The sequence below is a fragment of the Alosa alosa genome, chromosome 4, assembly GCF_017589495.1.
Source record: "Alosa alosa isolate M-15738 ecotype Scorff River chromosome 4, AALO_Geno_1.1, whole genome shotgun sequence".
Classification (NCBI taxonomy): domain Eukaryota; kingdom Metazoa; phylum Chordata; class Actinopteri; order Clupeiformes; family Clupeidae; genus Alosa; species Alosa alosa.
In genome coordinates, this window is record NC_063192.1 from 993,788 (window position 1) to 1,009,865 (window position 16,078).

Here is a 16,078-nt window from a genome sequence, read left to right on the forward strand (position 1 = left end):
CACGTTGGATCTTCCGCCGTATTTCATCAAAAACACTTAAAAGTCATCAAAGGTTAAAAAGTTTGTCCGATTTTCACGAAACTTGACGCAGATGATCTTCAGACCATGACTCACAAATGCATTGCTTTTTGGAGCCATATTCAAAACCCATCGCCCGTCGTGACCAATCAACAGGAAGTGAAGTGATCTCAGCAAGGCTTTCACATATCAAAACCAAACTAGGTATATGGGCTCAGGACCCAATCAGGAGGACGCTCAAGAAATGTGGTAAATTTTGACCACTATATGGCGCTATAATCACAGGAAGTGGGCTCATATTTCTTCAATGCTTTTACATATCGACACCAAACTTGGCTCATTGACTCGGGAGCACATCCTGAGGACATACAATAATTTTAGCGACCTTTGACCACTAGGGGTGCTATAATTTGCAAAACTTTCTCGTATCGACACCAAACTTGGTACCTGGACTCGGGACCACATCCTGAATAAGGACAATACATTTAGTGACCTTTGACCACTAGGGCTTATAATTAGCAAAACTTTCTCGTATCGACACCAAACTTGGTACATAGACTCGGGAACACATCCTGAAGATGCACAATATATTTAGTGACCTTTGATCACTAGGGGCGCTATAATTATCAACACTTTCTTGTATTGACACCAAACTTGATATGTGGACGCGTGACTACAACCCGAGTACCCATAGCATCCACATAAACATTAAATGTGTCTTAATTCACCATGCATGGCTTGAAATGTTTTACATTTCACAGTTTATTGAATACCATGGTAATGACAATATTCACAAGCTCATAATCCATATTCGGCATAGCGCCACCCACTGGCAACAAAAAGAATGACAAGAACACTGAGGTCACATGATAGATCTGAACATACTCCTCCTAGACGGTTTGTCAGATTCATGTGAAATTTGGCAAACAAGATGCTAAGATGACGCAGATGTTAAATTGTGAAGGGATTTTTGATATGTTGTAATAATTATGGTTTTAATATCTCACCACATAAACAGGAAATGTGTCATAAAGTCACAGTGCATTGAATAAATGGTCTGAAACTTCTCAGGTTAATAGATATTATGATTATAATGATATCCAGAAACCCAATGGGCCTGCCTGGCATAGCGCCACCACCTGGCCAAGCAGGAAATGTGCCAGAAATGGACGATGCCTTAACTGATTAATCTGAAACTTTATAAAATATTGGATATTATTGTGGTGATATTCACATGTGTAATTCACATGCCTAGCATAGTGCCACCACCTGGCCAAGCAGGAAATGTGCCAGAAATGGACAATGCCTTAAGTGATTGATCTGAAACTTTATAAAATATCAGATATCATTATTGTGATGATATTCACATTCGTAATTCACAGGCCTAGCATAGCGCCACCATCTGGCCAAGCAGGAAATGTGCCAGAAATGCTCTATGCTTTGAATAAATGGTCTGAAACTTCTCATGTTAATAGATATTATGATATCCAGACACCCAATGGGCCTGCCTGGCATAGCGCCACCACCTGGCCAAGCAGGAAATGTGCCAGAAATGGACAATGCCTTAAGTGATTGATCTGAAAGTTTACAAAAAATTTGGATATCATTATTGTGATGATATTCACGTGTAATTTCCATGCCTAACATAGCGCCAGCATCTGGCCAACCAAAAAGTGTATCAGAAATGTTCTTTGCTTAAAATGAATGGTCTGAAATTTCTCAGGTTAATATATATTATGATTATGGTGACACCCAATGGGCCTGCCTTGCATTGCATTGAAATATCAGTATCTGTACTCGGTATCGGCAAGTACACAAATGTAAATACTCGTACTCGTAGCGTTTTGAAAAAATGGTATCAGGACATCCATAATCCAAAATATATGCTACAAAGAAAACAAATTACACACCTATAATTGAGCAGCTCAAAATATTTTGCTAGGTCCACTTTCAGATTTGTTGCAAATAGCTACATTTAGCCTTGGAAAGGTCTGCACTCCCTGATAACATCAACATGTCTAAACATCAGCTAGTGCTGCCACGATTAGTCAACTTAGATGACGTTATCGACCATGAAAATTAGTCAACGGCAATTTTCAGTTACACTTTACTTAACAGTGACATGACACTGTCATAAACATGTCATAAACAAGTAAACATTTATGACATAACGCTTCTGTTAATAAGTAACATTCGTTTTTTGTCATAACAAGTTAGGGTTAGCATTTGTTACGACAGTATCATGTGTTAATGACAGTGTCACATCACTCTTATGTCGATACTGTCAAGTAAAGTGTTACCCAATTTTTTTTAGTCGACAAGTCTTTTTACTATTGACTGCCTATTTATTTTTGGTTTCCCATCTCAAAAGGCTCACTGTAATGTTATAACTATGTTATTAACTCTTGAGAAGTACAATGACTGTCTTTGGATGTTAAATAGGCTAATGTTTTAAACCCCGCCATGCACGCAAGTGTAAACGGCAGCTGCGTGTCTGCCTGCTATCAGAGCGATTCATTAATAGGCAGAGCTAAGCGGGGGTAACTAAGCTAAGCGTAGTAGGCTAGGCTAGTCCAGACCCCGACTAATATGGTAGCTTATTGTGGAAATAGCAATAAATGGAAGTTAAGATGGAAAAAAAAGGGGGGAAAAATCTGGAAGAAAAAAAACTATAACTAAACCTATATGACCGCTACGCTTGCTATGCTAGCGGCGGTCATAATTACTGGAAAGGACATCCTTCCTGCTGTGATTTGGCTGATCAAGGATATGACACAATAACATTCAGACTCATCTGTAATCGACTCACTACAAATGCAGGCGGTCATAATAACAATTATTGAACAAGCAATAACACCAAATATTTGACTTACCGTAAAAACAGGAAACAAGAAAAAGGATATCTGTGTTCTCATGACTGAGGAGGCCCAGTAAGGAATGAATAGCATTAAGCTCCACAAGAAGGTGATAAAGATCAGGCATGGTAGCAATGACATGCATTTCCTGAAGAATATCATTCAAATCCAGTTCAGTCTCCATGAACCTAGGACAAGACAATACACGATACATAGTAGGTAGGTACTTTATTAACCCCAAGGGAAATTTAAGCATTACCATAGGGTTACTGTGGGGAATTAGTAACTAAATAGTGCTTTCGACTTCTTCCAGCATTGTGTAGATCTGGCTGAAAGTGAGGCATGTTTGTATTGTAAGATTCAGCAGGATCTGCATATCTGGATCTGCATTTCTTCAGACTTCTTGTTATAACCTCTCTGTACACATTCAAAGTTTACAATACTTCTGTAGGGATCCTACCCATGCTACCACCAAAGTGTGGTAAGGGTGGTCAGGTCAGCGCGGCACAGAGCGTTACAAGTATCGAGTTACCAACTATTCAGGAACTTTACAGCCAGCGCTGTAGGAGAAAGACCAAGCGGATCCTCGCTTATTGCGGATTATTGCCCATCTATGCTACTGAGGGTCTTTGCAGACAAACTGAAGTATTTTTACCTTTGTAACAGAAGAGAAAAGGCGTTAATAAGGACTGTCCAGTTGTAGTCATTTTGTAAGAAGTCAATTACAGAACCCTCCTCTTTTTGTGTCCATTGACAGTAGCTTGTGCTGCATCCGGTAATAGACTTGTGTTAACTTCTCCTAGTAAAATGGTGGCAACCAGAAAAATAATAGATTTTTGTTACAGTATTGTCACACTCACTTTTCAGGGTTATCTGGGAACTTGATTCTTAGCTCCTGGTTTTTGTACGATCTCTTCTCGAAAGTCAGAATCATTTTCTTCACAGAACTCTCGTCCACTGGTTCAACCTGGTAAAACATTGCATAATGTGTTCTGTGAAGTGGCTAGTCTATGATCAAATTACAAAGACAAGACACAATGACCAAACAATTTTAGCAGATTTCTAGCGCCCCCTCATGCATATCTGGCACCCAAATGAAAAAATTACCGTATTTTCTGGACAATAGGTCGCATTTATTTAGAAATGTATTTCACAAAATCCAAAAACAGACAGAGACTATGTAACTGGACTATTGAGGCCAAAAAGATTAAAGTTAATATAGACGTGAAGGCAGTTGTTCATGAGTGAAGGAATTTAGGCTACAAAAGATTCACTGAAAGAAAATGCTGATGTGGTACACCAATATGTAGCTAAAATGTGGAGAATACAATGCAATCAAGCATTTTGGTCGATGTGGAGTCACAAGATGGCAGCAGATTAAATGCTCACGAGAGAGAAAAAGATGCTGTTTTAAAAGGACATGGCCGAAGCTGAGGCACATAGGTCAAAAGGATTCACTGAACACGGGAGGCTACCTCCCAGAACAAGAGAGAAAAAGATGCACGTTTTAAAAGAACATGCAGAGGAAGGAGTGAATGGCTGCCAGCTGAGGCGAACCGGGCGATAAAGAAGGCTTTTTTAAAGAGGGGCCGACGCTAATTGTAAAGCAATTTACAAAAGATTCACTGAACAAAAATGCTAATGTGGTACATGAAAATTTAGCTAAAAATGTGGAGAATGCAATGCAATCAAGCATTTTGGATAATATATTAGCACAAGCTGGCAGCAGAGCAAATGCTCGGCAGGCCACCTTAGTGCGGCAGATCAGTGAAACAATCGTTTACTTTGCGATACAAGCATCAAACTTGGCACAAATATTCTTTGGGACCCACTTTATCCAAAAACCACATTAGCCACGCAAAAAATCCAATATGGTCGCCATTTTCCAAGATGGCCACCATTGAAAGCCATTTTACTTGGTTTTTGACTTGGATTGGGATTGGATAATCACATTTTGATGATCTTGATATCTAAATATAGGTAAAAGGGTCTGGACTTTCCAATTCTACAATAAAATGTCAAAGAATGTGCTAAATTATGAAGATACATGCAATTAATGGAAAAAATAGCACATTTTAATACTAATTTTAGCATAATTAAATTGTATTTTGCTAATAAAACATATCTCGGTTGTTATGCTATGTTAATGTTATATATAATCATTTCAATACAATAGTGCAGATTGACAGGACATTAGCAGGAAAGAGAGAAAGGGCTGGATCGGGAAATGATCACTAGTTTAAACTGAACTTCAGAAGGGGCAGGGGGGGCTAAGTAAGTTTAAATATATTTTATTTTTATATATATATATATATATATATATATATATATATATAAATATATATATATGTGTGTGTGTGTGTGTGTGTGTGTGACATGTATTACCTCAGAACAACAAAGACTAACAGGAAATGTGTGGGAAAGAGAGACAGGGCCCCAGTAATGTCTAACGTCTAAGCCTGCATCCCGTAGAGTCCCAAAAACACTGAGTGCGATAGCAAGAATATCCGTGTCACAGGCCTTAATCAACACAGATTTCTTCTGTTGCCCATGTAGCTTAGCTGTGTGTGTGGAACGTTGGTAAACCTCACTCCCCGACGCCTCAAGAGTGCTGCTGGCATGCAAGCTAGCAGCCTGGGCTTTTAGCTCAATTGTCAGCACGCTCGACTCCCAATCCGAGGTGCTGCTGTTCGTGGGTTCGAGTCCGGGCGTGTGCATGGCTGAATCGCACAGGTTCAACACAATGCAGGTTACACGCAACTGCATGAAGGGCATGCAGAAAGATTCTAGTGTCAGCCTCTTCATGGTTGCAAGGACTTAGGCCTTCCAGGCTGTCAGGTTTATGCAAAAAACATTTTCTTCTTTGGTCACAATCACCACATTGTCTGGACACCAAGTCATAATTAGGTAAGCTAGAAACCCAAAAAGTTCAGTCTTGTTGTCATTGTCTCGCTGGAAGCTTTTCCAGTTAGGTGGTACTTTGGTTTTGTCAGACACTCTACTGTACGTCTGCCGCCCTGGTCTCATTTTGATCGTGTTTCAGCCTTCAGACTGGAATTGCAGTAGACGTCGAATATGATGTCTGTCCTAACATACTTTGATAGGCATGTATCTTTGGAATAACAGCATATTCTTCAAATGTCACTGATGCCTTTGGAGACAATGAATAAACAAGAGAAGACTCATCCTTTGTCTGGAGGAGAAAGAGTTTCCAGAATGTTGACAAGCTTCGACTTATGACCCATGTGGGGTTTTCCGGAGTCGCTCAATGATGCAGGGAAAGACTGGTTTTCATGCTTAAAGAATTTACTTCTCACGGTCACCTGTACCTGAGTCTGACTCTTGGCGAAAGAAGTCAGTGTTGTTCTTTTTAATTGGTTTGTAGAAGGAAGCTTTATGGTGGATTTTCATGATTTAAAAGGGATGTAATCATGGGCTTCATAAGGGTTTATGTAGTCATGAGTGTCATAAGTCTTAATGTCACTGCATTTGCTGTGAGCAGTGTGAGGTCATTGTATCCTGTGTAGGCCAGAGGAGTCAGAGGAGTGGAGTGAGTGGAAAAGTACTGGGGGTACCAGGATGAGAGGATCCCCTCCTTACATGGTCAAGGGAGAGGGGGTGTTATCAAGCTGGTGAGGACCAGACAGGACAAAGAGTAGGAGGCTGCTGTGTCTTATGAGTTAGGGCCTGTCCAGCTAGAGAATCAGATAAGAAGGCCCTATTTCCCCAAACTGGAAAGAACCAGAAAACCACTATTTTACATATGTTTCCTATGCATTGGACAGGTTTGCATATAGTTTTATGCATGATGGGAAGATGGTTTCCACCAATGTAAGCGACCCTGCTTAATGCCGATTGGTGAAAGGTGTTTTTTGGGGATGGCGCGAGAAGGCGGCACTTCTCGAGGGCCGAGGGGTATAAAATACAGTGTATAGCCATCCGTAGACAGATCTCGTCGGTAGCCCCAGCTGATGACATCTCCTCCCTATTGCTTTGATGGTTGGTCTGGACTTTGGTTGGGCTGTACTATCATTGTAATATGGAAAATAAAGATCAACAGTCTTCAGAAAGTCTTGTGTCTACATTGTCTCCTTCGGACGCCTTGTTCCAGAGTAAATTACTAAATAAATTCTTCTGTTTGTTCTCAAAGCTTTACATGGTTTAGCACCTCAGTATTTATGTGATCTTTTAATTCCTTACCGTCCTCCTAGACCTCTTCGATCATCTTCCCAGTGTCTTCTTTGTGTTCCTTCTGCCTCTCTTAAATCCAAAAGGTGACAGAGCTGTCTATGCTCCCCAGCTTTTGAATAGCCTTCCTGATGTTGTGAAATCCTGCCCCACTATTAGTAGTTTTAAATCCAACCTAAAGACCTACCTCTTCTCCCTAGCTTTTAACACTCCCCGGCCCCCTCACCTCTCATTCATTCATGCATGCATGCATGCATGTATGCATGTATGCATGTATGTATGCATGTATGCATGTATGCATGTATGTATGTATGATTATTATTATTATTATGTAAAGCACTTTGGTGCAATGCTATTGCTTTGAAATGTGCTATATAAATACATTTGACTTGACTAAATAGTCAAGTGGTAATTGTTAATTGGATTCGAAGTGGACTTTTTCCACAACACTTATTCACCCAAACCATTGAAAAAGTCTTTGGAAGAAACAGTACCTTTCTCAAGATGAGGGCCAACAAGCTCAGCGGCACTAGGGTGTGCAATGGCTTTTGACTCTAGCGTGAGAAGATCTCTGGACTCCACCTAAAAAGGGTTGCCCAGGTCCTTTATCACACCAAACAACTTCTGGACCTTGTGTGAAGGATTTCCGAGACTGGTTAGTCTGTTCATGGTGTCCGACATCTTCACTAGCTACTTTGGCCTGAGATGCAGACTCATACTGAGAAACCAAATAACTAAACTCTGGTCCAGATACCATCCATCGCATTAGGGCTGATGGGTTCTCAGTTATCCAAATGGTACCACCATCACCTTTAACAATTGCATTGGCCTGTGCATGGGCTTGATCAAAAGCCAATCTGGAAAACTCTGTGGGTCTTGTGGACCACAAAGTTCCCTTGCTGAAATTCATTGGCCAACTGAGGATGTGTTTGTTGTAAAGAGACCATGTCTCTAAGGTGTATGGAAAGCCATCTAGCATAGTTGACATTATTGTTTGCAAAGAAGAAGGGGATGAGTGCAGACAATGATTGACAATGCAAAGTGAAGTTTGCTACTCTGAAAGACCTGATCAAAGAGAACTAGGGCTGGGATAAACGATTATTTTTTAAACGATTAACGATTCTAGCGATTATTTTTTCGATGCATCGATTAATCTAATGATTCATTTTTTCAGTCCAATTCGATTCGATTATCGATTATCTCCCCATTAATTGACTAATAGCAACTTATACATGTTGATTTACATATCTGAATGAACAAAAACATGAATTCCTTAACATTGGAATTTATGTTTATTGCTCTTAAGATTCCAAAATAAAAGACTATACAATTGCAAAGTAATGCATTCTTAGTCAGAGGTAGCATTCAGTTCAGTTCAGTAGTGTATAGGTCTAATTGAGTGCCTGTCACTTTAAGACGACATTCGTGAGGGAATCCTTGTAATTAACATTAACACAGTTAAAATGCTGCTGATGTATGGATGCAATTCATAACGTAGTTAGTTCAAATAGCGGTTCATACTTCTCCTTGGGACAAGCACTTTTGAGTCTTGGAAAACACTTTTCCATTTACATCGGGATTTTGCAAACATTCAGTGTCAGAGTCAATAAAATGAGCCCTGCATGAATAACGAAATTGACAAACAACTGTAAGCATGCTAAACTCAACATCCAAACAGTATTCTAACGTTAGCTTTGAGATACTACTTGATTGTATAACTTTGCTAAGGTCTCATCACAACATAGCACATTGAGGAGACCAAACTAAAGTAGAGTTAACTTTAATGCAGCAGTTTTTAACAAATTTGCACAGCATGGTCACGATGCTAAGTGGATTTAATAGCAATTTAGCCCGCCGTGTTCTATGCAATAGAGTGGCGAAGTCCCGCCCCTTCTACTTCCGGTCCATGGGACCTATCTTGCAAAAAACTAGATGTACCGCATAGCGGTACAAAATATGACCGCCGCTCAGTCCTGTACATCCGTTCCGCGAAAATAAATCACACTTCAATTTGTCTCCATATTTTACTCCATCCCCCACTCTTGAAACTTTTGTTTATGCTTGTTTGGCATGCCTGATTGTGTGTGTGTGCGGCTGCACAGAAAGTAGCCTACTGGTGCTGAAAAGGTGAATAGATTGTAGAATAGCCAAAGAAGATGTAGCATTGTTATAAAACCTTTAAAATCTCTAAACAATCACAAGTAGGGCAGTTCATCACAGTTCATCCATTGCAACTGGATTGATAAAAGGTCACTTACACCTGTAGGCTACATTGTATTTGGGAAAAGCAAAAGGTATCAGCATAATGTTATTTATTTCTTTATTTCTTTATTTATTATGTATTTATAAACAAAAACATCTCTGTCAGTTCCATGCCGTTTTTTTAACAGCTATCAAAAACAAAGGTCATTTTTGGATGGATGGATTTTTTGTGAATGTTTCTTCTTCTACATAAGATTTTAGTCATCTTTAGTTCATGTAATACTTTATTGTCAATGCACAAATTAAGTAACAGTAGTCTGAAACGTTATTGTTAATGCACAAATTCCAAATGGGCCTTGATGAAATGCGTCGCTAGACTGTTCATACACATTTTAACGGGCCAAAGTTGAAGAGCTGTTGTCCGTTATTGTTTGTGCAAATATAGGCCGATTCATGTTCCCTTGCATTGTGTAACTGAGGTCCATGGCTAGTCTGGCTTTCATCAGACCAAGCTCAATCTTTTAAGAAATCAAAAAATAAATAGCGGGCAGATCAGGCTGGGTTCACCTCTCGAACGATGTACGTCACCAACGTAATGAAACGATAAGAGCTGTTATGCTAGTTAACGGTTGCATCTTGCTGCCTGCTATGTCACTTAACAGTATGTAATGTACAGTCTATGGACAAATACAACTTACCTGATGTGTTTAATCCTCTGACTCATGGTATTTTCTTCGGCAAGGAAAGCCCAATTAAGACCTGTTGCTGGTATGCTTGTAGCCTGGCTAGCGCCACCACTTCTCAATGAGACATGGTCTGGGAACCAAACGTTCATTTTCTCGTATTTGAAAAAAATGCCCAGATCCGTTTATTGGGTGCCACGGATGTCTATCAAATGCGTCTGTGCATAGCTCATCATCGTCTTGCTTTCCCACCTGTTCTGTGATTGGTTCCCTATCTCAGGCGAAAATTTGCTCCATGGTCTCCAGGCTGCCTTAGCAGCGTGAATCAAATCGCACGCAAGGCAGCATGGGAACACCCAGGCTGGTATGCTTGTACAATCTAGTGTGGCTGTGAATGAGCTAACGTCACTAGCGCGACTGATAGGTTTGTAGTCGTTGGAATTACGATCTTTCACAATGTTGTAATTCAATAGTTACAAAACAAACTGCAAATGTCTTTACATGAAAAAATGTCTTTAAAATTGACAAACATCATATAGGTAATTTAAGGCACAAGTCAACCGGGACCAGAAAATAATTTCTTTTTCGCCATAGACTGCCGTTCAAATTTTTTTTGAAAGACAGGTCCCATGGAGGCAAACGGAAGGGGCGGGACTTCGCCACTCTATGCTTCTATGTGGCAAGCAACAACAATCCATCATCAATCGTGAATATTTTGTTAAATGCACATCCAGAGGAGGGGCAGCGGGCTCATTACAAGAGAGAGTGGCCGGGGCAAGGAAAGGCTGCGTGCGTGAAAAGCCCAGCTCAATGATTTCGTGGACCCCAGCCACAGATTAGTCAACTTATGGGAAACACTGAAGGTGTAAAATTAAAACTATTTAGCGGCACACATTATGCTTAACGAATCGACGCGCATATTTTGCGTCGACGTATTTTTTGCATCGACGTCATCGATTACGTCGACGCGTTGTCCCAGCCCTAAAGAGAACATCACCAATTGCATTGACATCACAAGCTTCCAGAATTGAAACTGCACTCTTCATCTGCCTGTTCTCACACCAGTCTTCCCAACTTAAAGAATGGCCTTGATCGATATTCGAGAGAGAGAATAAATGATATTCGAGTGAGAAAGAGGATCAACGATATTCGAGAGTGAGCTTCGATAAACGATTTTCGAGTGCAGTCCAATTATTTCTGGCCGCCATCTTGAAAACTAGCCTTGAAATAGATTTCTCTCTTTGCACCATTTATTTTGCCATGTTAAAATACATATAAATTGATGTCTAGATCATGTAAATACACCCAGCCATTCAAGTTCTACAGCAAAAACATTTTTCTTACATTTGATGTGGAGGCCATCTTGAAAAATGTCCACCATGTTGGATTTTCATGTGGCTAATGTGCTTTCCTCAAAAAGTAGGTTCTAGGCCCCAGCAGTGGCGCGACTGCCTGGGGCACCTGCACCGTACGCCGGTGATCCGGGTTCGATTCCCGCCCCGTGGTCCTTTCCGGATCCCACCCCGACTCCCTCTCCCACTCACTTCCTGTCAATCTCCACTATCCTATCTAATTAAAAAAAAAAGCTAAAAAAAATTGATTATTCGTGCCAATTTTGGTGCTTGTATTACAAAGTGAATGATTGTCCTGGAATATGGACTTAACCTGCCGCACTACCTCCGAGAGAGTGAGAGGAAAAAAAGATGCGGATTTAACCCATTCATGCTGGATGCTGCACGACGCAACATTCTATCTCCCGCCTGTTGCTGTATAGCGCAACATTGACTCTCCTGCTGGTTGCTGCGTAGCGCAGCATGCTTTTTATTTCATGTTTCTAGGTGTGCAGAGGCTTACATAGTAAGGTTTTGGTAGACGTTGACAATTCTTAGTATTTTTTCAGAAAACCCTCAGGAAATGAGGTTATTTAGTCTAGAATGCCATAGGATTCTATAGGCGTTTTTAGCAGGCATTTCAGGAGTAAATGGGTTAACAACAGGGCCTAAATTTCAGCGCGGGATTGCGGGTATTTCGCATAAGTTATTAATAGTGCTGTCAAACGATTACAATTTTTAATCATGATTAACTATAGGAATTCAGCGATTAATCGCGATTAATCACATATTTTATCGCATGATTACAATTCTATTATTGCATTTCTGAACTTTCCATGAGTCCATATTAACAATATAAAGCAATTATTGTGCATCTTGATTAGGATTCAAATGAAAGCAAAGCAAGTTACTTCATTAACTTAACTTTTAAGGCGAGGTCTATTTGATTATTTCAAATCAAATTTCAAAAGATGTGCAGCAGACCTGAGGCAACACAATATATTCTTCAGAAATATTCTAGCTAATAAAGGGCATAACAAACATAAAATACTATATTCATTATCTTTGAGTTCAGTTGAAATAAGGAACTTTTCGACATGAGTGCACTGCCATTTTATAGGCCTACAGTCTATGGTGCACTGTCACTTGCCACACACAACAGCGCCGAAGTTTTTAACACGCAAACACTGGATGAACAATGGATTTTATGGAGCGGTGTCGACCAAATATAACTGAATCGTGATTTACACAGCGGCAAAGTGCGATGCTGGTGTGGTCGTTTTATTTAGTTATGTAGCTTTATGAAAATATATTCTTATTATTCTTATTATGTATGAAAAGATATTCTGTAAATTGTCTGAGGTCCATGTGATGTAACAGCAGGGGTAATTATAGCTATGCTTAGGGGCCAGGAGTTTACGTATAAGGACATGTATGCCTAAGAGAGAATGGATAGCCTCAGTGGCTGGTCAGAAGGATCAGAGGTCATTAGAAGGAAAATACCTAGGCACATACCGTATGTACTTCCTAATGTGGTAAAAGACGACACAGGAGATATTTTCTATTCTGAGTTCACACAAACAAGTGTACAGAAAGTCAGAAGCAGCTTGCTTCGCGAACCAATGCTCTGGGATGCATTAAAGCCATCATCTGCAGTATTCATCTATGTTGTTTGGAATTCTTTTGAGTTTGTATTATTCGATTACAAAAAGCCACCACACCACAGCAATTTAAAACACTATTCAGCTGACCGGGAGTTTAGAACTGCGTTGGTGTTTATTATACGAATCTACTCTTTGGCCGGCTCGTAGGCCCAAACAAGTGTGTGCAGCATGCCTTTACGTAGCCTACTAACCCATTTTAGTGTAAAACAAGTTAACATTATATCATTGATTCCAATAGGAAAGACAGCTAGCCTAATCACACCTTGACGTTACATCTAGTTATTAATTTACAGGCCATTCAATCATTTTACTAACACGGCAGTTATGAAGAATTATGTGTATGTAACTTACTCATGTCAAAACTATGTACATTACCACCCATTCAGCATGTAGCTACACTTATATGAGTGTGCTATAAGTGTGCTATATAAATAAATAAATACAACTTATATCCCATGTAAAACAGTTAGCTTGCTAGCTAGCTAACTGTGGAACTTCAGTATAACATAGGCATAGCCAATTAGATTAGCCTGTACCTAACACCCTGCCAAAAATCAAAAACTTATCCAGAAGTGCCCAATCTTCATGATTTTTCACATATTCCTTCCCAGCTATGAGAGGTTTAACTGGAGATGATGTGCTTTCATCCATGTAGATATGTCTGAGAGGCAATCCGAGATCCGTGCCAAGACCAGGGGGTCATCAGATGGAGCTATGTGTCGTCTGCATAGAAGTGGTATGAGAAGCCATGCGAACGGATAATCTGTCCCAAAGAGGTGGTGTAGATAGCAAAGAGAAGGGGGCCCAGCACTGAGCCCTGGGGGACCCCTATGGTGAGAGTGAGGTGCGGACAGCTGTCCAAGCCATGATATGTTAAACGAGCATCCTGTGAGGTAGGATTCAAACCAGGAGAGAGCAGAGCCGGAGATTCCCATGTTTGAGAGTATAGAGAGAAGGATACGGTGATTAACCGTGTCAAAGGCAGCTGATAAGTCAAGTTGAGTGATGGAGGATAATTTGATTGTTGTCGCATTTGTGAAACATAAATGCAGTTATATCATCTCATTCATTTTCTGATCATACTGAGAGGAGCTAAGTTAGTTAGCCACAGCCTTAGCATTTAGCTAATGCCATGGTTTGCCAGTAGAAGTACGATGAATCCTTAAAAACACTGGACTGGTGTACCCCTTCCCGGTTGCATAGATATAGCAAGCCGTTTTAACATGACAGGTGGAAATATGTTGCTGATGAACAGCATCCATATTTCCCTTACCAAGGTGCCGGAGTAGGTGACATAATTTACCTGCCAACATAAAAATCTATGCAATGTTGGCACTTGGCTGGTGCCAATTAAGACCCATTGAGTTCCAAGCAAAAAAGTCCACTAAAATCTTCCATAAAACAGCCTTTTCTAGACATTTCAGACATTTCTCTGTGTGAAAGTAGCCTGGAAAATCGAGACCCTGGTAATCTAGAAAGATTAAGGGTCTGGCCACGAATAATGAAAATGGCCCAACTCAAGGGGCGGCACCACGCATGCATTTGAAAATCTCACTGCACGCAATTCACCCTTCGCTAAGGCACACACGAAAACCGCCACAGGCCAATCGTGACTTAGCAACCTGTGACTAGGCACGGGAGGTCTGACAAGCTTTTCGAGTTGCCATGTTAACATGTGGAGACTGAAGGCCTGTGGGTCATGAAGGGCACTTATTTGGATGTATGGTGCCCTAACCCACGTAAAGACACAGTGAAATAACATGTTACACTATAGAAACATGATATAGTTGGGAACACATATTGTTCCAACTATAAAAAATGGCATATTGCATGATATTTCCATAACTGCGAGATACACGCTTCACGATGACGGCAAGTTGTTAACAGACGTTCACCAAGATGTATAAGTATAAGTTAGAGATGCACAGATATGGAATTTTAGGGCCGATAACGATAACCAATATTTATTGGTTTGTTGTGGCCAATACCGATACGATAACATAATTTTATTGCAGTAATTTTACCTACCACCAAATGATGGACAGAACTCATAATAGTCCACAATAGTACGGCAGTAAACAACATAACAGTAGCCTAGCCCTACAGTATGTGTGGCTCCTTTAAGTGAACCTGACGTCAGTGAATTGCTAGTGAGTGGCTAGAGACCCACGGGTGGGTCGCAGGAGATTTTATTTGGGTCGCCAGCACAATTTATGTTGTGTAATAGGCCTAACTTATATTATTCAGCCAGGAAAGCTAACAATTTTCTATTAGGATCTAGTTTGTTAACTACAGTCACGGCCCTATGTGCAATTTTGCATTTAGAATAGCTCTGAAACTGGGGGGCGAACACAGAGGGGACAGCGTGGACATCTCACTCACAAAATTAAACATTTCTGTGGGGCGCCTGCCATGGACCTCACAGTTGCAAAATGCAAGGGACATGAAATCAGCCTTTTTGCACAAACATTAATGGACACCATCTCTTCAGCTTGACCGATTAAAATCTAGTCAACTAAAGCAGACATCCGCAGGCCCGTCACTAGAAGGCAAGCAAACCAAGCAATTGCTTGGGGCCCCAAGCTGGCCAGGGGCCCTGTGACGGGGCGCATACCGCAGCGACACGCTGCTTACGTTAACAGAGACTGAGCGCGAACGTCAGCTTACGTGTTTGTTATGTCTGTCTTCCATGCCATTCATCTACTTATGTGTTTCATGTCTGTTAACCATGTCATTCATCATACAATTACAGTATTTGCCGTTGCTGTTAATAAGACGTCTTATAACATTCTACTAGGGCTGGGCGATATTTCGGTATCACGACTACGACCGATATATTTTTTTAAACGATATGTAGTTGAGACAATATCGTAATACCGGTATTATGTCAAATAATGGGCCATTTTAGCAAAGCCACTCTATGTTCAGACCATTCAGATAGCCGCAGCTCTGCTCAACTGCGCCCCTTCGTGTGCACGTTCTCCCTCGCAGCACTACAAACTTTCAAACATGACGGACACTGAGTCAGATTTTGTTTACCTTGTTCAGAGGTTGGTGCTGATGCTTATTCCGTCGGCACATCAACGGCTAGACCGAGAATTATCGTTGTGAAATCAAAATTCTACTGGAGCTCCAAG

The 16,078-nt window shown here is 40.6% G+C and overlaps 1 protein-coding gene across 2 annotated transcripts in view; it reads right to left on the bottom strand.

The window, feature by feature from the left end:
* ctnnbl1 (catenin, beta like 1) overlaps positions 1-16,078 on the bottom strand; it is an 88,699-nt gene that overhangs the window by 50,872 nt on the left and 21,749 nt on the right. For both annotated transcript variants that reach the window (XM_048241724.1, XM_048241723.1), the window contains exons 3-4: positions 3,734-3,840; positions 2,922-3,061 (exon numbers count right to left, since the gene is read on the bottom strand). In XM_048241724.1, the coding sequence (XP_048097681.1) occupies positions 2,922-3,061; positions 3,734-3,840 (247 nt within the window). The remainder of the gene's footprint in view (positions 1-2,921; positions 3,062-3,733; positions 3,841-16,078) is intronic.